The sequence below is a fragment of the Microcaecilia unicolor genome, chromosome 6 (assembly GCF_901765095.1).
Source record: "Microcaecilia unicolor chromosome 6, aMicUni1.1, whole genome shotgun sequence".
Classification (NCBI taxonomy): Eukaryota; Metazoa; Chordata; class Amphibia; order Gymnophiona; family Siphonopidae; genus Microcaecilia; species Microcaecilia unicolor.
This window is the reverse complement of record NC_044036.1, coordinates 52,061,300-52,089,255: the sequence shown is the minus strand read 5'-3', so window position 1 is coordinate 52,089,255 and position 27,956 is coordinate 52,061,300. Positions and strand designations below refer to the sequence as shown.

The 27,956-nt window shown below is 41.3% G+C and overlaps 1 protein-coding gene across 3 annotated transcripts; it reads right to left on the bottom strand.

Moving 5' to 3' along the window:
- Nucleotides 1-61: 61 nt before the first annotated feature.
- RABGGTB (Rab geranylgeranyltransferase subunit beta) lies at nucleotides 62-27,675 on the bottom strand. Of its 3 annotated transcripts, none has more exons than XM_030207347.1 (9): nucleotides 27,598-27,665; nucleotides 27,159-27,266; nucleotides 12,651-12,848; nucleotides 7,556-7,661; nucleotides 6,745-6,797; nucleotides 5,911-6,021; nucleotides 3,405-3,530; nucleotides 1,362-1,511; nucleotides 62-495 (listed from the first exon to the last, which is right to left on the bottom strand). In XM_030207347.1, exons 1-9 carry the CDS (start codon nucleotides 27,607-27,609, stop codon nucleotides 355-357), a joined length of 1,005 nt encoding a protein of 334 aa, XP_030063207.1. In that variant the 5' UTR covers nucleotides 27,610-27,665; the 3' UTR covers nucleotides 62-354. The 3 variants fall into 3 exon arrangements, with proteins under 3 accessions (XP_030063207.1, XP_030063208.1, XP_030063209.1); XM_030207348.1 differs by having other exon boundaries at nucleotides 27,159-27,294; nucleotides 27,598-27,652; XM_030207349.1 differs by lacking the exon at nucleotides 27,159-27,266 and having other exon boundaries at nucleotides 27,598-27,675.
- Between the last annotated feature and the right edge of the window lie 281 nt (nucleotides 27,676-27,956).

The window sequence follows — 27,956 nt, the reverse complement described above, 5'->3', positions numbered from 1 at the left end:
AAAAGTAAAATAAATCTAAAGCATATGCAAATATGCTAAGTCTTATAAGGAGGCTAACATAAATAACCAAATAATTTATTTAATGAATTCTGACACAAAATATATTGTGAAAATGTTGACATCAGATTTACAGTATGATTTTTCACTGTACTACTGTAGACAACGAAGTCCTAATTCAGGGCGTTCAAGAGAGCTTTGGGCTCTTCAAAAGTGTTCAGACCACCCAGTACTGCTTTTTTTTTTTTTTACATTGTAAACCCTTCTGTATGGCTGCCTAAAAGATCTGGATTGGTTTGCAAGTCTTTCCTATTTGAATGTTTCCTATTTAGAGCATCATAGAATGGGACTCCTGAACTAGCTAACAAGTTCAGGCTGAACACCAATTCTTCTCAGGACCTCTTCGGGCATACAGAACACAGGATTAACAGATTTTACTCGGTCTTCCCCCAACAGTGATAATCCAGCAATTCCAAATAAAGTGTGAAAAGGGTCCACCTAGAAAAAAAGAGAGATTAATCTTTACATGAAAGTATTATGATTTTTCTACTAAATTATTAGAACACAAACTTTGAGGCATATTTTCAAAGCACTTAGCCTTCCAAAGTTCCATAGGTTTCTATGGAACTTTGGAAGGCTAAGTGCTTTGAAAATATGCCTCAAAGTGCCCTTTAACTGTCTACATGCCACTCCCTAGCTTGACCTACATGGGTGCATGCTTCCAACATACAAATGTGATCCAAGGAAGGACAAACACAGCAAGAATATATCAAATGTCTAACCAAGTTTCAGAAGAAACTTCCTCAGGGGTCACGCAGATTTCCACAATACATTTACAGATTCAATGCATGTACTGCAATACCCGTATAGAAAAAGCTCTGATCCAATTCCAAAAAAAAAAAACCAACTTGGTGGTTACTGACTTTTGGAATTGGACCAAAGCTTTTTCTATGCAGGTATTGCAGTACATGCACTGAATCTGTGAATGTATTGCGGAAACCTGTGTGACACCTCACAAAGGTTTTTCCAAAACTTGGCCAGGTTGGGTCGTTTCCATTAAAGCTGACATTGCTATAAACTCTGGGATCGTTGCTGCTGTTTGGTTGTCTGTTCTGCTTCTGCAGTAGACTGTCTCCTGTTTGTTTCTGCTCCAAAATACAAATACCGTGTCTGTCCATTCAGTTCAAAGGCAGTTCTCCAGTTTTACCACAAAACACGGTATTAAATCATACTGTTTTCAGAAGAGAAGCAGTTCATCGATGTTTGAATGGGGATGCAGCTACTAAATAAGAAACCATGCTTAGATGATGTGCTTTGAACGGCTACTATAAAGTAAATGCACGTTTTACTGCTGTGATGCTTACCATGTCACCAGGCCTGTCGGCAAACCCTCCAGTCTCCTCATCTTGACAAGCCAGGATAAAACAACGCAACTTCTCTCTGTCAATCCAGTGAAGTCTCCCAATTATTTTTAGGGATGCCAGCACCCACCATGAATAGCATACATCCGGTAACTACCGAAAGATATCATCAGGACAGTCAAACAATGTTACTTAAAAATCTCTCTTGATTCACCTAGGGGCTCATTTTCAAAGCACTTAGCCTTGCAAAGTTACTATGGAACTTTGTAAGTCCAAGTGCTTTGTAATACGCCTCCATGTAACTTTGTAAGGCTAAGTACTTTGAAAATATGCCTATTAGTCTGCTAATTTTTGCTGGCACAGGTCTTAGGCAGTCTGTAGGTGATCTGTGGTCTCTTGTATCTAAGCTGACCAGTAAACACAAAATAAATGAAGCAGGGGTTTAGTTCAGAAATAAACATATTTTTGTGTGTCAAATTTGGCAAGCCATACAGAGAGTTCATTCTGATTACAAGAAGGCCTAAAGTAATATAAGGGAAGCACTATGGTCCAGGAGGGGAAATCACATTTCTCTAAATTACATACTTACAGCTACACTTTTTATCCCCTTCCCTAACATTTTCGCCTTTTGTTTTAAGTTTTAAGGAATTCACAATGGGACATTTAAATGATTTTCATTTTAGTTAACAATAGAGGGGCCTATTTACTAAGATGAGTTAGCATATGCTAACTGCTGTGTTAAGTCAATGCGGAAGAAACATGTAAAGCAGTGCTTCCCAATCTTTTTGACCCCTTGACTGCGGCCAAATAAAATTATGACACCCCCCCTACCCCCGGACATACAGAATAATGATATACCTATGGAAAGCTCACTTTGGTATGGAGAACAGGTGAGGAATACATTAAGTGTAAAGCACAATCCCCACTCTTCCAAGTAAAATGGAATCGTTAACACCACCTGAACAGATGTATCTACCTGTAATTCATGACCTATAATACAATTAGTTTATGGCAATGACGTTTCTTATGTTCTTCTGTGTTAACAGAATGGGAAGCTGCTGGGAACAGCTCAAACTGTTAACACAAGTTTTGCAATTAGTGGATGTCAAATGCAAAATGCTGCACAATATCGAAGAGTCCACTACTATTGCACAAACAGATATATTTTACTACTTTTTCTAAAACGAGGAAAAGACCTCAAAATACCTAAACGCTTCACTTAGATTTTAGCGTCTTTCACTGGGGTTGTAGTGTTCATCATCGGTCTAAAAACCTTGTGTTGTTTTTCTTATTTTTAAAAATAGTTTTATTTATTAATTCTTGATCCTTAATTTAAAAATAAGCCCCTGAGGAAGCCGTGGGTGTTAACTACGTGCTTGACCTTTTTGCTATTATTAAATAAGTTTTAACGCAAAAGTTTTGATTGATTGAGCAAATAGTGGAATGTTGTCTTCTGAGAAAAACTGAGAAGAAAACAAAAGAGAAAGTTGAATATTTTTAATTAAGGATCAAGAATTTAATAAATAAAACTATTTAAAAAAAAAAATAAGAAAAACAACACGAGATTTTTAGACCGATGATGAACACACTATAACCCCAGTGAAAGACGCTAAAATCTAAGTAAGTGTTTGGGTGTATTGAGGTCTTTTCCTCATTTTAGAAAAAGTAGTAAAATATATATGTTTGTGCATTAGTACTGGACTCTTCGATATTGTGTTCAATTTTGGTTTTTTAGAGCTTCAGTTAACTTTCTCACTTTTTGGATACTAAATGCAAAATGCTACCACAATTCAGTAAATAGGACGCAGTGTAGCATTTTTACTTAAAATGAATCAGTTTTTAAGATATCTTAGTAATTTTTGAAGCAGCAAAACCTACATATCTCTCCAACTTCCCAGATATCAGTTTAATGATACAAAATATTCAGCTGCATTCACAGAATCTCGCTAAAAGGGTAACACTAGCATACATGTTGTAATCAGATGTGTTAATGGCACACCACTGTCTGCATGTGAAGTGATAATTTAGTATACTACAACCAAATACCTTCTCTGGTCGTCCATTGAGCCCACCAGAGGGCAACTGCCGCTCACAAAGCCACCAGCCCAGCAAATCAGCATTAACTTGGTGCAACTGACCAGTTATGGCCAAGAATCCTGTGCAACAATAGATCTAGAATTACAGACATAAATTTCATGTGTATTTTTAAAATAATTTTAGATGGGTCAATTCTAAAAATACCAAAGCTTGTATCTTTTTACATTTAAATCTCTTCTAATTTTAACATCTAAAATAAAAAAGAATAGCCAGGATTCAAGTTCTACTTCTTCCATTGATACACCTTGAGACCATGCGCAAATCACGTCAACTTCCATTGCCCTAGGTACAAGTTCACACTGTAAACCCTCTGAGGCAGGGTCCTACCAAAATAAATTATTAACTGCTGATTTTCCCATAGGCAACAGAGATTGGCACATCTTGCATTCTCGGTTTTTTTTCTTTTTTTGATAGATACATAATAGGAATAATATTCAAGTACAAAGTGTACTCCCCACAACCCAAAGGGATACCTATCTCATTGGTGGTCTGGGGGGATTCGGAGGGAGGTCCTCAGGGGTGTTGGGCCAGGAGTGATGCCCAGTCACTCCTGGCCAGTCCTGTGCTACATTCCAAATGACGTGACTAATGCTAGGGGTCATATTCCTTATATGGGAATATGACCTCTAACGGTAGTCATGCGAGCTTACTGCTAGGGGTGCCATTTTGACTTTAGTGCAGAACTGGCCAGGAGTAACTAGGCATCAGGCAACCCCCCCCCCCCCACCCGATAACCTCCTGGACCCCCTTGAGCTAATCCAAAGAAAAAAGCAACACTGGGCCTTCAGAACTAGGACAACAGGAGTACTTTATTGATCAATGACCCGACACGGGCCGTGTTTCGGCGCTAACAAAGGCGCCTGCTTCAGGGGTCTTGAGTTTTGTGTGGCGTTCTGGTTACTCCATTCAAAAAGGATATGGTATAACTTTTGTAGGCTGGTTGGGTTCAGTTGTGTCTTATCTATAATTTTTATTGCCACATATACAGTTGATATCTTGAAAAAACGGCTCTCTCAGAGATGTTGAAACCAATGATCAATAGCATACACTTATCTCCCAGCATAGAGCCTGCCATGAGTGGGAAAGCGCGGGGTACAAATGTAACAATAATAATAACTTTGTATGATGACATTTAAAAATTATATATGAGCTTGCACCACCTTATTTGATAGAGTGAGTCTGAGGGATCAAGATTTTACTCTGGCTTAGAAATGAGGTTCATTCCTGCCATGATATATACAAAAACTAACCTATTTGGAGACACTGCCCCTCCCCCCCCCCCCCCCCCAAAAAAAAAAACATAGGAACAAGATTCTATATTATTTCTCTTAATCTTGATTACCATTTTTTTTTTTTTTGCTACGCTTCAGAAGGCCTTGAGTTTGGGGGGAGACACCACAAAAAAAGGTTTTAATAAATAAATATAGCAACAAAGTGGAAGAGATTTTGGAAAATAGAACTTCAACCATTTTTCCAATATGTTTGACAGTCTGAATACCTGTTAAGGGTTCCTCTGTTTTCAAAAACAGTTTCTCAACATCTGGAAAACAACTACACATTATCTAGAGAATCTCTCATTTTCTCTTTAGATGGGATTTTTCCTGCTTCCACATATTGCTGGGATGCAATTCTAGCGTTTCATGCAAACATATTTTAGAACTTGTCACTTCCACTATATTTCAGATTTTCAAGAGAAAAATTCAGATTAAAAGAGCTAAAGAGGCACAGTTTAGATAGAACATACAAATCAGAACTGAGACATTCAGGTAAAAGCATGTATGCACCGGTTATATGCGGTGGGAGCATCCATTTTACAGGCATCAATGGGATTAACCTGTCAACAAAAACAAGTATATATGTATATGCATGTCTGCCATTTCAGAAACATAAATGTTTATGTGTTCTGAATCTGTCACAGCACCAGGTATCTTTTGCCAGTAATGCTTTGTAGGGAAGGGGCACAAAACACTGGGAAATTAAGGGGTGACCACTCCCGATATCTCCAGTTTTGCTTCACAAAAGAAGTACCTTTCTATAACCTAGACAAAGTCAAAAAGGCACAAGGAGTCTTTAAGAACAGGGGGCATCAAACCAGCACTTTATTGAACCTGATTTGACGCCTCCTATTCCTGAAGGCTCCTTGTGCTTTTTTGACTTTAGTCCTGCTTGGGTGTGCTTTGGATTCCCTCGTGCGTCTTCTATAATCTAGACATCACCAGAAGCAAGGCTGATCTTGGCAAACAAACAAACATACATTTCCCATCTGTAATGGAGAATGCATGTGTATTTTTGAGCCCCACCCAAAACACATCCAGATCCTACACACCTTGCTATATGCACCTATTCATGATTTAGACAAGTATGCAATAGACAATGCTGGTTTCTGCAACGTCCAAATTGTGAACAGGGCTTCTAAAATTCTCTCTTTAATGTGATTTTACAGAACAACTCTTACCTGCCCAGCATGGGATTCAGATCCTGGTCTGCAACCAAAACCTCCATCAAAGTTCATGCATGACAAAACAAATTCTATTGCTCTTTCTAAATTAATGGCATCCAGTTTCCCCTGAAAGACAGAGAACCATTTTTAAATAACAGAAAGAAAAATTATGATTAATAATTTTGCATAACAGACCAGATGAAGAGACACAGAAGAAGCTGTTTATGGAAGGCTGACTGGTTGACTGTAATACAAATTGAAAACCACAATTCTGTTCAAGTTTCTGCACTTCTTTATCTTTTACCCTGTTGCGGAGGGATCAGTTCTATATGTAGTTCTATTTCTACACCCACTCAGTTTCCAGTTTTTTGAAGGAGACTTCCCATTTTCATGGCCATGTTAGCGATGTGAACAATATATTAATTCACTGTACACAGACGTCTGAATGGATATTACAGTTATTTTCAACATTTTTATTGATGACTGTATACAAAATATATATAACTGTAAATCTTGATATACAAAAGTCAAATTAACAGATCTTATACAAGAAAGTCAAAAAGATAAAGTCTGTCATTAAGTTTTTATCGTTTATTTCCCCTCCTCACCTTACCAAACCCCCCTTTTAGGCCGATGATATTGGTCATATTTCTTAGAAGTTAACAGTAACCTAGTTCAACAAACAAAGGAACCTGGCACCATTCTTAAGCGAACCCATCTATCCCTTCAAGTTTGGATATTACAGTTAATAACTTTCTGCGAAGCATGAACCTGGGCCCCAACCCAAGTATAATATGCTAAATATGCTGAGTCAACTGTCTTGAAAGCAATAGGTAGCTGAAATCTTACCAAAAGAGCCAGGGTTGCTACTGCACAAAAAGAAAACCTTGTATCTATTTCTCCTGTAAAGATAAATGAATTAGTACCTTGCCAAGTTCATCAGAAAATGTGTCTGCTGTGAAACTGTTACACAAAGAGCTACACTTTACTAGGTACTTATATTCCACTCATACCTCAAAAGGTTTGAAGCAGATTACAATACAAAGAAGCCAGTAACAATACACTGAAACATTGTTTACATAGAAAAACAAAACACTGTTACATGATAAAATCGCGTTAACAAAGTGGTCTGATATGTATTACAAGAGTCAGCTCCCTAATATAACATGTTTAACTGGTCATATATGTAGACCGGTTCTAGAGAAGAGGAGTGGAGGAGTAGTCTAGTGGTTACTGCAATGGCCTAAGAAGCTGGGGAAGTGAGCTTAATTCCTACTGCAGCTCCTTGTGACTCTGTGCAAGTCACTTAACCCTCCATCGCTTCAGGTACAAAATAAGTACCTGTATAAAATATGTAAACCGCTTTGATTGTAACCACAGAAAGGCGGTATATCAAGTCCCATCCCTTTATGACATTACATGTTTCTTAAATAATATAGTTTTCAAAGGCTTTACGCTGTACAATTTACATTCTAAAGATAAACACTGGAGAAATTTACAAGATGCCAGACTTCTAGAGCAACACCCATCTTATGGATATAGCAAATCTGATTCGCTAATCAAATTATTAAAGAGAAATCAGTTCTATAGCTCCAGTCTATGCCTAAATGTAAAAACAGTATGTTACCTATAAAATACACTTTACAAGTTAAAATGTTACCCCATTTGTCTCCAGCAAATGACCCATCTTCTTGTTGCAGACTTTGTACATATTCAACAATTTTATTTACATCAACAACGCAGAGACTATCGTAAAGGGTAAGAATCTGTGGGGAAAAAAGGCGAAAGAGATGATTGCAATGAAAGCTTATATAGTCATTTATAGAGCTTTAAACATTAAAAACCTTATTAACAAAGAAAAAAAAACTCCACTTTTCCATTCTGTGCCTATGGAAATTGAAGGCGGCCCTAAGGATCTCCTTTTCCTAATACTGGCCACTTGCTCTTTGCCACCACAGCCCATTATATTCCTATGGGTGTGAATTATTAAAAGGGACCCTACATGTCACTGAACTACCTTTCTATGTTTATTTTACTTAATTCAGATTTGTTCCATAAATGTGAATTTGTGTGTGTATAGGTGGCTCTGCCTTTCTCTGAACTGAGACACTTGTTTACCTATCATTCCAGCAGCCATTGCAAGAGACATTGGTTAACACAGCTCATTAGCACAAACTTCTTTGCACGAGCTACAAATATTGTTAAAATGCAGAATGTTGCTTTATTTTGGGAATGTTTCTGTAGCAGGAAATATTTTCTATATCCCATACATTACTTTCAGTACTTAATCATATTGTACAATCTGGGTTTTTTTTTAACTAGCTTCATGCTATAAACTCATTTTCAGAACAATATATTTCATTATTGGTTCAGGCACTTGTTTTATCTCCCTTGGATTATTGTAATAGTTTGTGTTCTATTATTTCTGTAAAAGTTTTGAAGCACCTGGAGCTTAGAACAAATATTGCTGCCAGAATGATTTTTCTTTTGAAGAAGTTTGATAGAGTTACTCCATCTTTGACTCATCTGCATTGATTGCCTATGCAGACCCGTGTGTTTTTTAAAATAGCCTGTATGATTTATAAGAGCACTATTTAACTAGATTTTTTCGCTTCCAAATACTAGGTCAAGAGCTAGAGATTCATGTCCGATTTCCTTTCCTTCAGTGGATAGGTCGATTTTTTTATTGGGCAGTATAGGCTTGGTGTTCTTTACCTACGGAGTCGAGAACCATGAATTCTTTACTCCTCCTTTCAGAAATCCTTTATATACTTGTTCAAAAAGTTCCTAATTTAGGGGCCCTTGTACAAAGGCGTAGGAGGGCCTATGCATGTACAGCGTGCACCAAAAAGGCACTACCAGCTGGCTTGCACATGAGCCAGGCCGCGGGAGACCTTACCACTAGGTCAATGGGTGGCAGTAAGGTCTCAGGCTGAAAATGGACGCGCGCTGGTTTCAAATTGTGGCGCACATCCATTTTCCGGCCTCTTTTAAAAAAAGGTCCTTTTTTTTAGACATGGTAAAAAATAGCCCGGTGAGCGCCCACAAGACACGCTCGCACTGCCGCAGTCCACATTTTACCACGGCTTAGTAAAAGGACCCTTAATGTTTTCTCTTTGAAGTTTCTGTGACATTTGTTTCTGGGTTTTTGGGGTTTTTTTTTAAAAGATGTATGTAATCTGCTTTTGACCTTATTGGGAGTTGGTGAATACAAATGATAACGTTAGATTTGAAAAGATCACAGTTTCGATCCTAATTCGTATGGTCAAAGCACCTAAAAATAATCATTAAAAAAAGTCTATTTTATAAAACAAGATCTACATGTCACATGACTTTGTGGGCTGAAAGGACACCTAAGTGGGCATCTCCATTTAGGCACCCTGGGAGTGCCTGGTAGGGGCCTATTCTACAATGGAACCTAGGCACATTGATTCCATTATAGAGTACTAGTGTAACCCTTTGCTGGCACACCCAGGACAGAGATATGCATAACTTGCAGTATTTGTAAGCCCCAGCCTATGTCCTGCCCGTGCTCCACCCACCCCTTGCAAATAAGTTAAGCAGGTAATGGTAGCATAGCTGCTAGTACTTACGCAAGGTATGTGTGCACATAGGTGCGTACGTGCTAAAATACTAAACGTTTGCACGCGTAAATGTGGGCACCCGGTTTACAAAATTGCCTTTAAAAGTGATTAGGCAAACCTAAAAATCAGTGAGTTTGCAACGGTCTCTTTACTGGCTGCCACCATAAGAGCAAAGAGGAACAATATTTGCATTGAAAAGGGCGTTCTGCCAGTCCATCCTTAAAGGAGACAGCAGCTCTTCCACCACCAATGAAGGCAAAGCAAACAAGTACGCATAACGGGAAAAGGGGAAGCCACATTCTTCCAGAATGACTGAGGTCAGCAAACTTGAGTGTATGCATGCTGCACTAGCAGTGGAGAGCAAAGATTCAACATTAAAAAAAAAAAAAGACTCGGGAGTCAAGTGGAGGTTCTAGGTTTCAGTTTGCAAAACATTTTGAACACTGAGTTAAACAGTGAGTTATACATTGTTTATTATATCATTTGACCCAGCAGCTCCCTCAAGTTCATCTGCATTTCCAGATTTACATAGTAACATAGTAGTTGATGGCAGAAAAAGACCTGTACGGTCCATCCAGTCTGCCCAACAAGATAAACTACAGCTGCCCCCCCCCCCCCCCCCCCCCATGTTTTACACATCCCTTCCATCTATCCTGGCCATCACAAAAATAATCTTCCTATTGAGAAGCAGAAATTACAGTGCTGCCCAGCGCTAAACACAAGTACACACATTAGCCAGCCACTTGGCACTGCTGTTGTGTGATGGCTGGACTTAAGTACATAAGTATTGCCACACTGAGACAGACCAAAGGTCCATCAAGCCCAATGTCCTGTTTCCAACAGTGGCCAATCCAGGTCACAAATACCTGGCAAGATCCCATAAAAGTTCAATACATTTAATGCTGCTTAGCCCAGAAAAAAGCAGTGGAATTTCCCCAAGTCATTTTAATAATAGTCTATGGACTTTTCCTTTAGGAAGTCGTCCAAACCTTTTTTAAACCCCAAAGGGGTGTGAAAGTTGTCTTCAATTTCACCTAAACAGCAGAAGCTGGATTCAGGAATCAAACCAGGAATTCCATATGGCAGCAAAGCACGGCCATCTTCTGTTAACGTGTAGGATCCGCATCACTAAAATAGCACACACAAGAACATAAGAGTAGCCATACTGGGTGAGACCAATGGTCCATCTAGCCCAGTATCCTGTTTCCACCAGTGGCCAAGCCAGGTCACAAGTGCCTGGCAGAAACCCAAATCATGGCAACTTTCCATACTACAAATCCTAAGGCAAGCAGTTGCTTCCCATGTCTTTCTCAATAGCAGACTATGGACTCCAGGAACTTGTCCAAACCTTTTTTAAACCCAGATATGCTAACTGCAGTTACCACATCCTCTGGCAGAGAGTTCCAGAGCTTAATTATTTGTTGAGTGAAAAATATTTCCTATTTGTTTTTAAAGTATTTCCATGTAAGTTCCTCGAGTGTCCTCTAGTCTTTGTACTTTTAGTACAAAATCGATTTACTTCTACTCATTCTACACCACTCAGGATTTTTTAGACTTCAATCATATCTCCCCTCATCCATCTCTTTTCCAAGCTGAATAGTCCTAACGTATTTACCATTTCCTCATACGAGAGGAGTTCCATCCCCTTTATCATTTTGGCTGCTCTTCTTTGAACCTTTTTTAATTCCGCTATATCTTTTTTGAGATACGGTGACCAGAAATGAACACAATACTCAAGGTGCGGTCGCACCATGGAGTGATACAGAGGCATTATAGTATTTTCAGTCTTATTCACCATCCCTTTCCTAATAATTCCTAGCAACCTGTTTGCTTTTTTGGCCACCGCCACACACTAAGCCTTCATATTATAAACAAGTATCAAAAGGTGAAAAACAGTATATTCTATGAAATCCACAGTTTAATGAAAAACCTTATCAATAGAAATCAAACAAAATAAAACATGGAAAAGAAAATAAGATGATACCTTTTTTATTGGACATAACTTAATATATTTCTTGATTAGCTTTCGAAGGTTGCCCTTCTTCGTCAGATCGGAAATAAGCAAATGTGATAGTAGATAGTATATATAAGAGAAACATCAAAGCTAATCAAGAAATGTATTAAGTTATGTCCAATAAAAAAGGTATCATCTTATTTTCTTTTCCATGTTTTATTTTGTTTGATTTCTATTGATAACCTTTAAGAGTGGACTAACATGGCTACCACACCTCTCTACTTAAGAAAAACCTTGAAATTCACTCTTATCGCACTTATGGTTGATGTTCTGTAATTACTCTGGAAGAACTCGGGGGCCTTTTTACAAAGCTTAGCGTGCACTAAATGCTGCGTGTTCAATTTATACCTATGGGCCACACAGCGCATGCTAATTCCTAGTAACACAAACTAAGCTTTAGTAAAATGGCCGCCTTTGTAAGCTGGCAGTTTTTACTCTAAAATGTTTACAAATCTAGAAAAATGAGAATGACCAATAAATCTAGGGGATTTCTTGAAGTGCATTATATGGTCTGGACAGTGCCTGTGAGAGACAGATGATAATGTTTTATTTGCTTTTCAAATTTTGGAAACATGCTAATGCAAGAAAAACAAATCAGTGGGCATCACCGATTGTGGTCACTTAAGTTTTCTTCCTGCATAGCCATAATACTTCAGTCACGTGTCTGAGGGAGGTAGTCTGCTGCTTTTTCCCAGTGCACGCTCATGTGTGGATCACTGCTTCAGTGTCCTAAACAAAATCTACAAAATATACAAGTTGCTCCAACTAAAATTCAGGATTACGCTGTAGATAGTGATTGGCTTGGCTAAACCTGTTCAACAAATCAAGACAGGCAATCTTTTCACTAAGTTATGCAGTTTAAATCACAGCAGATAAAGACTCGCATGGTCCATCAAGTCTGCTCAACAAGGTGGTTAGAGCCGCACCCACCACTCTGTGCGGCCCCCGGTCACTGATACTTAAACCCTGGTTGTCCAGTCTTTACCATGCCAACTATATAGGCAGCCAAACATGTAGTAGTCTTGGTTAAACCCACATTTGATCCCCAAGTATTACAGTATTCAATTTATAGTCAAGATGTCTTCCCCTCCCCCTGAGCTGCACAGCACCCTCACTCACAGCATGCGACAACATAATTAAGTCAAGAATATATTTACCTGAACAGCACTAAGAGTATATAAAAGGTGGGGATCATGACCTATACTGGCACTCAGTCCACCACACTCATGCTGACATGGCTTGATAAATGCTAGTATTTCTTCCTTGTTCATACGATGCAGTTGCCCCATCAGATCCATTACGGTCAGGCCCCAGTAGACACCACTCATCCTCAGATACTCAGACATGCAGTAATCCTACAAATACAGGGTATTATTATCTTTACATCTCATTCAGTAATTCATTTTTTATTGTCATCTTCATAGAATTAGAAATATCCAGAATTTAAAGTGAACTCTTCTTGAAACACATAACTGGCTCATGTTCAACTGTTAAGCACTGGAAGAAATCGGTTATTGAGAATATTAAGGGAAGGTATCACCTTCTCAAAGGGAAACATAAGCATCGTATTTCCTCTATGTGCCTGAGCTAGACTTAGAGGTCTGCTACCTACAATTTCTGCATACCCGCTCCCTCGCTCTAAAATGTCTTAAAAGAAAGTATTTTCTATGAGGCCCTTTTACATGTTAGGTGTTAACGCATGCCTAACTTAAAATTTATTTATTTATTTGGATTTATTTACCACCTTGTTGAAGGAATTCACTCAAGGCGGTGTACAGTAAGAATAAATCAAACATGAGTAATAGGCAATTACAGCAGTAAGAATATTCAAATAACAATACAAAGTATGGCATAGTAAACTACTTACAATGTCAACACAATAAACAATAGAACATTTTAACTGACAATGTAGGGGTTAAGCAAAGATGGAACATATAGATAGGTAAAAGAGTAAGAGGAGTTAGAAAGTAAGGTGACTAATTTAAAGAAAGTTGCACATGAGGTCAGAGATGGTTTATTATCTCAGCTAGCATAGGAGTGGAAAAACATGTCCTGCTGCAGTATGTGTAACCCGTGTCACTCCTTGTGTGTGTGAGACTAACAAGCGGGACACGCTCAGGCATCCTGCAGTAACTGCCAAGTTAGTGCGCACTAATCATGTACTAATTTTTTTTTGTTTTTTTTTTGAGGGGAACGACAAGGGGCGGAGAGTGGACATTCCTACACCAATACTGACTGGTCAGCACAGGAATACTTCACGAGCCCTTACCGCCTACTAAATGGGTGGCATTAAGTGCTCACGCGGTAAAATTTTGCTTAATGGCAACATTAGCACATGGCCATTAATATAAAAAATCAGGGCTGTACGTTAATTGCAATTAACACCAATGTTAACGCATTATTGATTAAAAATTAACCGCTCTCCCTCCCCTGCCCGCATGCATGGTCGGTCCAGCATTTCTCCCTCAACCTTCCCTCTCCTTCCACTTTACCTTTTTATTTTCAGTAAGCCTTCACCCTGCAGCAACAGCCGTACTGAAATGCTGCCTCTGCCTGCACCGGGCCTTTCCCTCCGACTCATCCCACCCCTTTCTGACGAAACTTCCTGTAAAGGAGGGGAGGAAGAAATGCTGGATCAACTGAGTGTGCAGACAGGGCTAGGAGGGAGAATCACAGAAGGGGAGGGGAGGCACATTTGAGAGAGAGAGAATGGGTGAAGGCACGGGGGAAGGGGCCACATATAAGAGAGAGAATGTATGAAGGCACGGGGGGGGGCACATATGAGAGAGAGAAAGAGAGTGAATGGATGAAGGCCTCCTATAGACAAGGTCTACTTCAAGTCACTCCGATGCACTGCCTATTTGCAAGAACCTTTGCATATATTCTGGCATCAACATTTATTAGGGAAATGCATCTATAGTTCTGTACATAATTAGGGTCTTTGCCTGGCTTCTCATGCACAACAATAGCAGACTCTGTAAAACGTCCCGCAACCTCCCCAGAAGATTAAGGGGCTCCAGAAAATCTACTGCAGGGCCAATATTTTGACAGCCAAGAGAGAATTTAGATCTATGTGGAACTGAAGAGCAAGAGCGCCATAGGATCTAAATATATACAAGGGGACTTGTTCCATGAGACAACTAATTCATCTAACACAGGTAAAGACAAGATAATGTGGAGCCTTTGAAATATTTAAAGCTGCAGTTTGCAATGTCTGTCGTTGCAGTTTTACATCAATGGATTTAATAGAGTGATAACCTATATTATCAACATTGGAACTGATATGTAGGAGTTCTCTAGTTACAATATTCACTCAATTAGTATTATTAAAATTGTATATTTAGTACATGAAAGTGTGCAGTAGGGTTCATGAACGTGTATGGTGCGAGTTTTGGTATGGGTGTGGATGAAAGTACTATGGAGTAAATGGTATGGTAATATATTATTGATGATTTCATTGAAAATTTTATAACGATATCAATAAAGTTGATTTTATGTTATATTTAAGAACTCATGGTTACTGATTGGATAATAGTTAATTAGTAGTAACCATAGTGGAATTTTATAATATCCAGGTTTGTTGATTGTAGTCACCAGCAAAGTTATGATATCTAATGTGGAAGGGGTGGGGAGGGAGAGGAAATGTGTGCGCCGCCAAGTCTATCCCTATGCCCCCCACCCATGGCCTGCTGGCTATGCCCCAGCATTAATCACAAAATTAAATTTTTCAATTGTGATTAAAAATTTGAATTGAAATTCAGTCTTACAAAAAAAAACACACACACAAAAGCCATTTTATGGCTATAGTAAAAATGGCCTTAGTGCACAGGAAAAACCCATGTAAAGGTACACTAAGACCACTTTTTGCTGCAGCTTAGTAAAAGGACCCCTTTGTTTTAAAATTGTATTTTTATTTCACAAATTTACCAGTCAAATCCAACATAGTTCAGGGTAGCAAGCACTCTATTTGTTGAGTACTCTTTATTACAACTCTATTAAAAATCCAAAGTCCTTAAATACCTGACATGGGCCGCATGAGGGGTAATATGCTTGGAATCAACATAAAACACAGGTTAAATATAACAAACATCATAAACAAGGAACCCTATAAATATCGTATGTGCACAAGAACAAACAAAAATTCATATAATACCATATAGTTGATCTGGTGCATTCAAGCAGTACAACTTAAAATGCTAAGGAGTTGTGATACAAAACTGTTGTGAAATTGCAAATAAATAGTAAAAGTAAGAAGTGGCCTGCAGCAGGTAAGACACATGTATTAGGCGCACACCGGGCCAGTTTTTACTGCATGTACAAAAAAAGGTTGGGGTTTTTTTTAATGTGACGGGAAAAGGGCATGCGGGAAAAACTGAAACCAGCACGCGTCTAAAACTGGCCTGAGCCCTTAACGCCACCCACTGATCTAGTGGTAAGGGCTCAAGCGCTACACATGCAGCCGGTCAGTGCACACTATCTGCCGATTACCGCCACAAAAGGCACACATAGGAGGAAATAAATAATTCATCCAGGCATTATGGGCGTGCGCCAAATCTGAATTACTGCCAAGGGGTGTGCATACAGCCTACCGTGGCTTAGTAAAAGGGCCCCTATAAGACCAGAACAAACAAGAGAGAATGCTGCTAGAGATCACAGAGAAGGACCCGTTTACTTCTTGGAAACCCAGCACTTCCTTTATAGCCCTGCAAGAGGGCAGTGGCTGATGTCATCACTCCCTGTCTGGAAGTATATAAGGAAGTACTTGACTCCCAGCCAGTGCCTTTGCAACAAGTCTTCTAGAGTGTTCTAGCGTGTGTTGCTGCCTTGGTCCAGTTTGTTCCCTGTTCCTGCCCGTGTCTTGTTCTAGTCCGGCTCCTGTTCTTGCTCTGTGTTCCCGCCTTGTTCTTGCCCTTCTTCCTGCCTTGTCTGCCAGTTCCAGCCCCGACCTCAAGCTCCAACCCTGTCTTTAGTCCAGCCTTGTCCAGGTGTCTCGCCTGCTGCCAGTTGGGGCCTAGCCAGCACTTGAGTTGGCTAGGTAGCGTATACTCCGCTGCAGCCCAAGGGCTCACTCCAAGTCATGACACATTGCGAGTGGCTTAATCATTATGAAAGAGTGAGTGTGATCAAAAGACTTTTATAAACAAGTAACCACATGTAATTGAATACATACCACTGGAAGGAGTGTGATTCATATACACTCCTAACAAAAGTGCTAATACCCTGCAATACTTTATCAAAAATAAAATAGACGTGTAAAAAATTAAATAATATCCTTAACAAACCATGTAAAACCATTCTTTGCCATTGGTACAGGTGCATACAGTTTGCCCCTTGGGAGTAAAGAGATTGTCATGGCATGCCATGATCTCCTTGACAAGGAGCTCAATCTTGCCATCTCTGAAATTGCACTTCCTGCTCATGTCCTTCTTTTTGGGTGCCATAACAATTGTGGGATGTAGAGGGTTAAAAATACTGAGTTGCACGTTTTTATAGGGCACTGAAGGCGTTTCAGCTGCAGGCACTTAGGCATTTGGGAAATGGATCTTTTTTTTTTTTTTTGGGGGGGGGGGGTTCAATTATGACACACACATGAAAATGTTTTGGGGAGAATAGCATCTAAATCCTGTGATTTAGATGCCATTTTCAACCCTCAACGTTGCCTTATCTTTCCTAAGGGGGAGGTGGCTTCTCATCTGCCTGGAATCTTCCATACTTGGGAAACTAACTCATTTGCTCTCCACTCTGTCTCTGCAGCATCAGGCAGCTGAACCCTGGAAGCCATGAGCCAGCTGGATTCATTTGCCAGTGTCTTCAGGTAAGCAAATACCTCTGATCCATCCTACCCTTCCCCATCTGCTAGGGAGCTGACCTGAGACCTGGTCTGCCTTATGTCTCTGCTAACAAAGGACTCCTTGCTTTTTGCAGGACTTGGCTGATGGACAAGATAAAGAATAGGCACTGGTCAGCAGAAATATAAGAGACAGCAGTGGACTGTGATACAAACTCCTAGGAATGAGTCTATGTACCATATTATCCACAGGCCTGAGGTACACAAGGTCTACATCTGGTGGCTTCTCTCCAGCCTTGAACTTCATGTCTCTCTTCAGCTGGCTCCTATTCTTTAGTACCAGTCCTCCACATCTCCATTTGTGTGGTAAACCCCAATCAACTTTGCTCATGTGCCCACCCATTCCCAGGGTTAAGGTAGACCATTTTATTTATGTATTGTAATTCCCTAAAAAAAAAGGTTAACTCACCCCACAAGCATCAGAATTCCAGCATCTTAACGTTATCCCTGTCCTGCCCCACACCTCATGTTCAGGAGGCCCTAAGGTGGAGACTCTCATCCTCTACAAGGCCATCTGCAAAATCTACCGGGGCGGGGAGGGATGTGGGTTCCTCCAGTAACGTTCCTTCTCTTCCTCCCTGAAGGCGAATTCTGGCTGGTGCCTACACTATTCCCCTGCCTTCTGGCCTGCTGAACAGAGTAAACTAGTTTCTGCAATGGCCAAGGATACCTGTTGCTTACTACCTCACCAGTTGCTAGTGTGAGAGAACAGACAGTTTCTTTCTCTCCTCATGTATATATCCCTCCATACTTTTATCTAGTTTGCTTCTCTTCCCTCCCCTCCAATATCTACCGCGGCTGTTAATATGTAGAAATGAAGTCAGTAGAAATGCTGGCTGGGAGCAAGGAAGCATGCAGAACAGAGAGTAAAGTATAGTCTAGACACTGCCTATGCATACCTGCTGGTTAGTACCAGATGGGTGCTTAGTGCAAGACAACACACCTTTACTTTGAGGAGCTCTTTGCAGTCTGCGAAAAAGGTGTGGTACTGTAGAATGAAAGGGAGTTATGGGGCTGGTCTCCTGCTGCAAGCTGTCAGAATCAGACAGGAAAATGCTCAGATAAAGGGAATTGTGGCCAACATCAGTACATGTGGCTCCCTAGCTGGAGTCAGCAAATGTCTACCTGGAATCTTTGACAACAGATAACCGTGATGGGAATTTGGTTCTAGCATGGAGCTGGATTGGGAGACCAGCATGTAGGGTGGCACCAATGTTTGTGTCACGGACCCTGCAGCACAGAAGACATAGCGAAGGAAACAAAAAAAGGCACAGGATGATGCTCTATGGATTAAAATCTTTTACTGATATCCAGCTACTAAGCCTGCATCAGGAGTCAAGAAAAAAATGTATTTTATATATATATATATATATATATACACACACACACACACACAGAGTCACACACAGTGCACTCCATTTAAGTGCATGTCGGATAAGCGCATGCTCTGTTTAACTGCATGCCAAACCTTCGGTCCCGTTTTTGGCGCCATCAATTTCTATGGGGACAAACTTCGGTTTAGCGCACCACTGATAAGTGCAAGATTCACTTATATGCATGGTTTAAAACCGCTCCTCTATAGAAAAGACTCCGAATAAGCACACGCACGGAATATGGAAGTCGATTGGCACGTGACAAAGGGACGGTAAATTTGAAATCTCATTGGTTTAACTGCCACAGGCAGAATAAGCGAAAGAATGTTGTTAGAGTGTACACTGGAGTCGTCATCATCGTCGCACAACTGTAAGACTTTAACACTGGCTGAACGAATAGAAGCTCTTAAAAAATTAGAAAACAAACAAAGTCAAGCATCTATTGCTAAAGAATATGGTGTCAAACCCAGTCAAATTTCACGTATCTTGAAACAGAAAGATCAGCTTCTGGAAGACTGGCAAAACAATACAAATCCACGTAGGAAATGAAAACGGGCAGGAAAAGCTGAGGATGTAGAAGATGCTCTTCTTCGGTGGTTTTCTCAAATCAGGAGCAGTTTCCTGTCAGTGGTCCACTGTTTATGGAGAAAGCTAATCAGCTAGCGGAAAGTCTTGGACTAACAGAATTCAAAGCCACTGTTGGATCTTTGGAAAGATGGAAGGAGAGGAACATAAAATTCAAGAAACAGCATGGTGAAAAACAAGACGCTGATGACTTTGGTGCTGAAAATTGGGTTGTTTCAGTTCTTCCTACCATCTTGAATGAGTTTGCACCTCGTGACATTTTCAATGCTGACAAAAACGGTCTCTACTGGCGAGCGATTCCTGATGGAACACTTGCATTCAAACAAGCCGAAACTACAGGAGGTAAAACGTCGAAGGACCGACTGACGATCCTCCTTTGCTGCAATATGGATGGGAATGAGAAGTTGGAACCATTGGAAAGAGCAAACAGTCCCGTTGCTTCAAGAATGTTAAGTGACTTCCTCTGTCATATGAGGCTAACGCAAATTGTGGATTCCCCTAAGGTAAAAGCATAAAAGATTTAACAAGGGCATTCACCTGTGCTTCAAGTGTAAGGGAACCAGACAATATGACAGCCAAGACCTTAACAGTATCTTCTAAGTGAAAATATTGGCCACTAGGTTTCAATATATCATCATTCCAAATATCGTCTCTTTGTCCTAAGTAAAGAAACTTAGCTTTGTTCTTATTGAGCAATAGGAAGTAAAATTGTTATGTCACCAGCATAACTAATGACATTAAATCCAGCGGTACTTAATACCTGGCCTAAAGAAGACATCAGTATATTAAATACTGTATGTGATAAAGGGGAGCCCTGGAGAACCCCACAACTAGAAGACCATGGCTCAGAAAGGACCCACTGAATTTCACTCCATACATCCTAGAGGTGAGGAAACACTCCAACCAGGAAAGTACATTGCCACTTATATCAACATTATCAAAAATATTCATTATTAGGTGATGATCCACTAGGTCAAAATCACTCAAACGATCAAATTATAGGATAACAGCTTTATGACCTTTACCTAATATCATTCTTCCCTCAGCTATTAACACACTGAGTACTGCTTGTGCTATAACATCTATGAACACCAGACTGTGAGCTGTGAAGTAGGTTAAACGGTCAATGCTGTTTGTGTCCTGCTTTATATTCTCATGTCAAGGTAACTGCAGCTAAATTAGGGAATAATCTTCTTTGTTCATTTCATCTTCAAAACCTTCCCCTAATCCCCGGAAGGACAGTGGCAGAGCTCATGGCTGTAGGGCATCTCAAAGTGGGGCCTGAATTCAGAGGCTAAGCAGGACCTCGTAGGGCTGGTGAGGCGCTGGCCCAGGAATCTGTCAGACAGACATGCTTGCACCGGCCACATTCCCTGCACATGTCTCTCAGACATTTGCTTGGCCATCTCCTCACTAACTGAGGGGCCAGCCTGGCCTCAGTATCTGGTAGGGCAATATCTGGCCTCTTGAGTCAGCTTGGGGACGGCCCCACTCCCAAAAGCCCTACAGCCATTATCTGGGAGAAAGGAGTGGAAAGGGAGACTACAGTCCTGTGTGCTCCATCTCCTCAGGGAACTAGATAGCAGCTCCATACACCTTACACCTGTGTCAAATGCCGTGGTGGACAACCTTAGTTACACCTTTATCGCTGGCTGGCAGACTCTAAGATATTTGCCACCACCTAATTTTTGCTACTGGAGGTACATTGTAGTTTATGATTTATAATTCGCCCTTATCCAGGGCAGAGCACAATAGTGCATACATACCACCACCAAAGAAAAACAACAATACAACACAGCATAGGAGCCAACTTTTCAAAATTATTGGGGGTGCTAAGCCCAATGGAAATAACCCCTCCCTGGACACATACAAGCAATTTTCTCAATATTGGGGGTGCTCAAGCACCCACAGCACCCAGAGTCGGCTCCTATGCAATGGAGCACTCAACATCACTGCTAAGATTAGCTGGAATATGCTTTATTCATACTTACTATACTGCCTTAACTGATGTAATATATCAACCTAAAAAATAACAGAACAAAGTTAACTCATGATGGTTTAGAGTGTGGCCTGGTATCCTGGCGGGGGGGGGGGGGGGGGGGGGGGAGCAGGTTCGAGTCCCACAGGGCCTTCTGCTGCAGGACCCATTACATTCCTCTCTATTACCACAGTCCTCCGGTCGAGCACTTGACATTCAAGGGGAGCTGCTCTGATTGTGGACACCGTGAGCTCTTTGGACACGTCTCTCCCTATCTGTCACCTTCTCCCCCATTGTTTCTGCAGTCTCCCTTTCCCAGGGCTTGCCTAGTAATGTTGGCACCACAGCACCTGCCAGCCTTGTATAACAAGAAATCAACAGATTTTTACAAAGTAGATGACCTTTGTATGCCAAAAACTGTAAACACTGTAATTCTAACATTAAACACTCAAAACTGTATACACACTAGTAATTGTCCACTGGCCTCATTGAGGATGCCGCCACTCCTCATGGAGCAACCTCATCTCGGCCACAATCTGGGCCAGAAGTTCATGTTGGGCCACCAGCTCTTGCTGCAAGTCAACTATGCATGGCTGAGACTTGCAGCAAGAGTTGGACTTGGTGGGTGGCAGAAGACGTGGTAGTCATTTCAGAACAGACCTCAACTGCTGTGCCCTAGGTGCTTTGAAAATGAGTCCCATATTTTCAAAGCACTTAGACTTACAAAGTTACATAGTAACCCCATCTCCACCCTCCCTTTCCTATCCAAGATACTTGAACATGCTGTTCACCGCCATTGTCTTCACTTTCTTTCATCTCAAGCTAGTCTTGATCCACTTCAATCTGGCTTTCGCCTTCTTCATTCAACTGAAACAGCCCTTGCTAAAGTCTACAATGACCTGTCGTCCTGGCCAGATCCAAAGGTCTCTATTCTATCCTCATCCTTCTCGATCTATCTGCTGCTTTTGACACTGTTTATCACCATCTACTCCTTGATACGCTGTCCTCACTTGAATTTCAGGCCTCTATTCTTTCCTGGTTTTCTTATCTCTCCCATTGTACTTTTAGTGTACTCTGGTAGATCCTCCTCCACTTCTATCTTACTATCTGTTGGTGTACCTCAGGGATCTGTCCTGGGACCTCTTCTTTTCTCCATCTATACTTCTTCTCTTGGTACTCTGATCTCATCCCATGGTTTTCAGTATCATCTTTACGCTGATGACTCCCAGATCTACCTCTAAAACCTGTCGTTTCTTTCTCTATAATATCACCAAAATTTGTCTTTTCCTTTCTGAGAACACTAGCAAAACCCTTAGCCACACTCTTATCACCTCTTGCATCAACTATTGCAACTTGCTTCTCACAGGTCTCCCACTATGCCATCTCTCTCCTGTTCAATCTGTTCAAAATTCTGCTGCATGACTTATATGCATGACTCTAATAGCAGGAGAGCAGAATAGGTCTGGTGCATATCGCTTTCTGAAGTGAGGACGACTCTACCACAGGTACAGCAGCTGGAGCAGAGGCGGAGCCTGTTGAGAAGTTTGGTCCTCTGGCAGGTGGAGTTACAAGAAGACAAGTGGAGCCAAATTCAGCGGCACACTCATAGAGTGGTCCAGCACCAGTCTGCAGATAATAACTTATTAGAAAAACAAATTAAGCCTATCTAAGCTCAACTTAGTTCGAGACTAGCTCATTCGTCCCAAGTGTTCGGCTACTATGTTTTCCTCCGGCCTCCTCCTAATTCTCTACTCATCTATCCTAATCCGCACCACGCTCACCGCGTCAGAACCAAAGTTTAGCATCATTCCTACTATTGTGAACAGCAGAAGACCATTGACCCGCTGTCGCACTCCCGCTGCCAGTCATTTGGAGCAAATACGCTTTCATAATTCGCCTGATCCCTTTCCAGCAAGATCTAGGTGCCTTATACCTATCCTGTGTGACATGAAGATGGCTGATCATTTCCATCAATTTCAAGTGGGATACATAAATGCCAGGTCCGTAGTGAACAAGCCTGAACTTATATCGGACTGGATCTTATCCAAGGACCTTGATCTCCTCTTTATTTTAGAAACATGGATCCAGGCGCCAAAAGACCCGGAAGTGTTAGACCTTTGCCCGCCAGGCTACAAGTTGGTGCATTGAGACAGAATAGGTAAGAGAGGTGGAGGTATAGCTTTAATTCATCGATCCTACCTCAAAGTAGTAACTTGCGCAGATCATATATCCCCTTACCTTGAAATTGCTGCAATCAAAATTCATCATTCTACTCTTCGTGACCATTTAGCTTGCGTCCTGTTTTACAGGCCACCTACTAACTGGAATTATTGCCAGACAGAGCTTATGGATTTAATCTCCAACTCATGCATTGCTCATTCAAATATCCTAATTTTAAGTGATCTAAATCTCCACCTGGATAACCCACAATAGCGGGATGCCAACCATTTCCTGGATTTCCTTCGTCTTTGGGACCTCAATTGTCCCAGCATTTGTCCATCGCACTCAAAGGGTCACTCGCTAGATCTCATCTCCTACAAATTCCTCGCCGATGCGGATTTCCAGCTCAACGGCATCAGGTGGCTTGCAACAACGTGGTCTGATCATCTCAAGCTGCAGTTCACCTTGCACTGGTTAAAATCGGGTATATCTCAGCCAAGCGAACCCACCGCATATTTCTCTAGAGGAATAATCGAACCGCAGTTATTTTGGAAGTCTTTATATAGTGATAATTGGATAGCACAATCAGCCTCAATTCACTATTTCACTGCCTGGGAGAAAAGATGCAGGTGTGTCCTAGATGATATAGCGCCCTTAAAACGTAAAACCTCATACAATCATCACTCCACACTTTGATTTACTAAGGAGCTGAAAACACTGAAGATGCAAACTAGAAAACTTGAAAGAGCATGGCGTAAATTAAAATCTGAATGTGCCCTAACTGAGTGGAAGTCGTCGTAAGTACAACTATGCTATTAAAAAAGCAAAGCAATCATACTTTACAACTAAACTAGCGTTTATTGGCACTGACGCAAAAAAACTCCAGCAACTCCTAAATTCTTTTCTTGACACAAGTAAGGCAGCGTCCACGCAAGCTGACAGTCCCTCTGCTGACAAACTTGCTACATATTTTAAAGAGAAAATCCAATTGTTAAGGAAACCACTCTTCAGCAGCATTACAGTTGTCGAGGACTTCCTCAAAACACTGGACTCATCTCCAAATCAGTGCCCAGCTGACCGAAGCTGGTCCACGTTCAGCAGTTTAACTTCAGATAATATGGCAAGATCACTATCCAAGTTCTCTAAGAAACATTGTGGTCTTGACGTATGTCCAAGTCATCTGTTGAAATCAGCTCCAGAATGCTTCATCATTGATTTTACAAACTACTTGAACTACATGCTCGACACAGGTCTCTTTCCACATGAGCATGGGAGCATTCTTCTCACCCCAATTCCAAAGAACCCAAAACTGAAAGCTGATGTCATTTCTAATTATCGACCAGTAGCATCCATCCCATTATTTGTTAAAACTATGGAAAGTATGGTCCATGCTCAGCTAGCTGACTACTTGAATAATTTAGATATTCTTCATTGCTCTCAATTGGGTTTCCATCCACAGTACAGCACCGATACAGTACTGGTTACCTTACTGTCAAATTTTAAAAAAGAAATATCCACTGGGAATAAAATATTATTACTCCAATTTGACATGTCCAGCACGTTCAACATGGTGGATCATGAGATTTTAATCTACCTCCTAGACACCTTCGGAATCAGAGGAGCTGTGCTACACTGGATCCAGGGTTTCCTAGCCTATCGTACATACCAAGTCAAAACTAATTCATGCATTTCTGCACTGTGGAAAGCCTACTGTGGGGTACCTCAAGACTCACCTCTTTCTCCGACCCTTTTCAATATTATGCTGATTCCACTATCAAAAGCCTTATCTGAGCTTGGTCTAAACCCATTCATTTATGTGGATGATGTGACCATTTACATCCCTTTCAAGTCTATTCTGACCGAAATCTCCGATAAAATAGACGCCAGTTTTTCCATCATGGATTCCTGGGCAAAGGCGTTTCTGTTCAAGATTAATCAGGACAAAACCCAATGTCTAATCCTTTCGACCCAACACAATAAAGTAGTTCAGAGCTCACTCGACATTAAGGGCTGCAAGCTTTCGATTTCAAACAGCCTGAGAATCCTGGGAGTAGAATTGGATAGCCACTTACACCTGGACAACCAGGTGAAAATCATCACTAAAAGAATGTTCCTCGCAATGTGGAGGCTGAAGCGCATCAGGCATTTCATTACAAGAGAACTATTCCGCACCCTTGTTCATTGGCTGGTCCTCTCCCATATAGACTACTGTAGTGGAATTTATGCTGGTTGTTGGGACTACATTCTGAAAAGGCTACAGACTGCTCAGAACACGGCAGCAAGGCTAATATTGGGCAAATCGTGTTTTCATCATGCTCAGCCACTGCGTTTTAAACTACACTGGCTGCCTGTTAAAGATCGAATTACATTTAAAATCTGCTCCCTAATGCACAAGATCATTTATGGAGAGGCCCCTGACTATAAGCTCAATCTCATCGATCTACCTTCAAGAAATGCGCTAATAACTGCAAGGACCTACCTCAATCTACATTATCCCAACTGTAGGAATGTAAAATACAAGACCCTTTTTGCTTCGTGTAGGGTCCCAATAAAATTTCCTTGTTTTCTAGATCTCCTATGTTTAACCTCCCTCTCTTGCTGACTGTGCATGGTTATCTGCCGGTTGCTTTGCCCCTAACTTTCCCCCCTGTTCCATTCCCTGCCTATCACCATCTGTAACTGTGTCATCTTTGCATCGTATTGTTTCCTCTTTAATTCATGTAAGCCACATTGCACCTGCACTTGTGGGAAAATGTCGGGTAGAAATGTACCAAAATAAATAAATAAATACATAAATATTCTACCAGTGTTGCTATGCTCACATTAGCCCTCTCCTCAAGTCGCTTCATTGGCTCCCTATCCGTTTCCACATACAGTTCGAACTCCTCTTATTGACTTACAAGTTCATTCACTCTGCAGCTCCTCAGTCCCTCTCCACTCTTATCTCTCCCTACACTCCAACCCCGGGAACTCAGTTCACTGGGTAAATCTCTCTTATCTGAACCTTTCTCCTCCACTGTTAACTCCAGACTCTGTTCCTTTTATCTTGCTGCACCATATGCTGGGAATAGACTTCCTGAGTCAGTATGTCAAGCTCCCTCTCTGCTCTGGCCGTCCTAACATCTAGGTTAAAAGCTCACCTTTTTGATGCTGCTTTTAACTCCTAACCCTTACTCACTTATTCCATACCCATGTTTTATCATTCCCACCCAGTGGCATAGGAGGGGGGCCGGTGGGGCGGTCTGCCCCGGGTGCATGCTGCTGGGGTGGTGTCGGCTCAGCTGGTTCCCTGCTTGCTTTGCCCCGGAACAGGTTACTTCCTGTTCCGGGGCACAGAGAGCAGGGAACCAGCGGAGCCGATGCAGCTCCCAGCAACGTGCAGTCGGGGCGGATCGGCCCTACCACCCGTCCCTCGTCGCTTTGCGATGTAAGTACGCGCTCCGGGGGTGTGCGCCGTGCTGCACCCGGGGGGGGGGGGGGGCGCAGCGGCGACCCACCCCGGGTGTCAGCTGCCCTCGCTACGGCACTGTTCCCACCTTAGTAATTCCTTTATCCCTTATTTATCCTGTTTGTCTATCCTAATTTGATTCTAAGCTCTGTCGAGCAGGAACAGTCTCTTCATGTCAAGTGCACAGCACCGCATACATCTAGTAGCATTATAGAAGTAGTAGTAAGTCTAAGTGTTGTGTACCAAAGTCAGATCAAAAAAACTGATACATACATAATCATCCTTCTTTGCGCCATAGGATGCAATGTAGTCAGCATGTTTTTCCAGGAATAGTGTGCTGGGGGCATCGGATTTTATTACAACATCCTTCTGGGGTGTCCCCTTCAAAAACATGATAGAATACTCAGCACTGTGCAGACATAACACTTTGAAAGTAAAGCATTATTACAAACACAGGTTTCACACTGTTTCATCCAACATTATTTTTTAAATGTATTTGGGACTATATAAGATTATTAAATCAAACTGCTAAACTGTTCCCGATGGAGTGAGTGAATGTCTAGAAGTGCCGAGTCACACGTATTTTACTACCGTCACACTCCATCAGGAATCCCTTCTCTCCCCAACGGTCTGCAATCTTTCCCTCTCTTCAATTTAGCAGTCCTGTACCTCTCTCTCAAACTCAAACACCGCAACCCTCCCCCACTCTTACCTTCAAACTCATGCCTGAAGTCGTCCGCAGACCGCGGCCAGCCTGAGCCCCGTCAATGCCAGCGTCCCGCCCCCCTGACGCACCTTCCTACTTCCGGGAGGGAAGCAACAAGGAAGTTAGATCAAGAAGGTTAGACGGAGAACAAGGGGCGGCATGACGTCAAAACGTTGAAGCCACTTCGTTTAATCACTGATTTCCCCTTCCTCGCGCAGCCGTCGTTCTGTGTACACTCAAAACAAACCTATGAGCTACTGCATTACTGCATGTACGTTGTCGTTCTTTATTGTTGTTGATAGCATTTTTATTTAATTTCACTTATATTTTCAGATATGCCAGCTTGTGCAGCATACGGATGTACA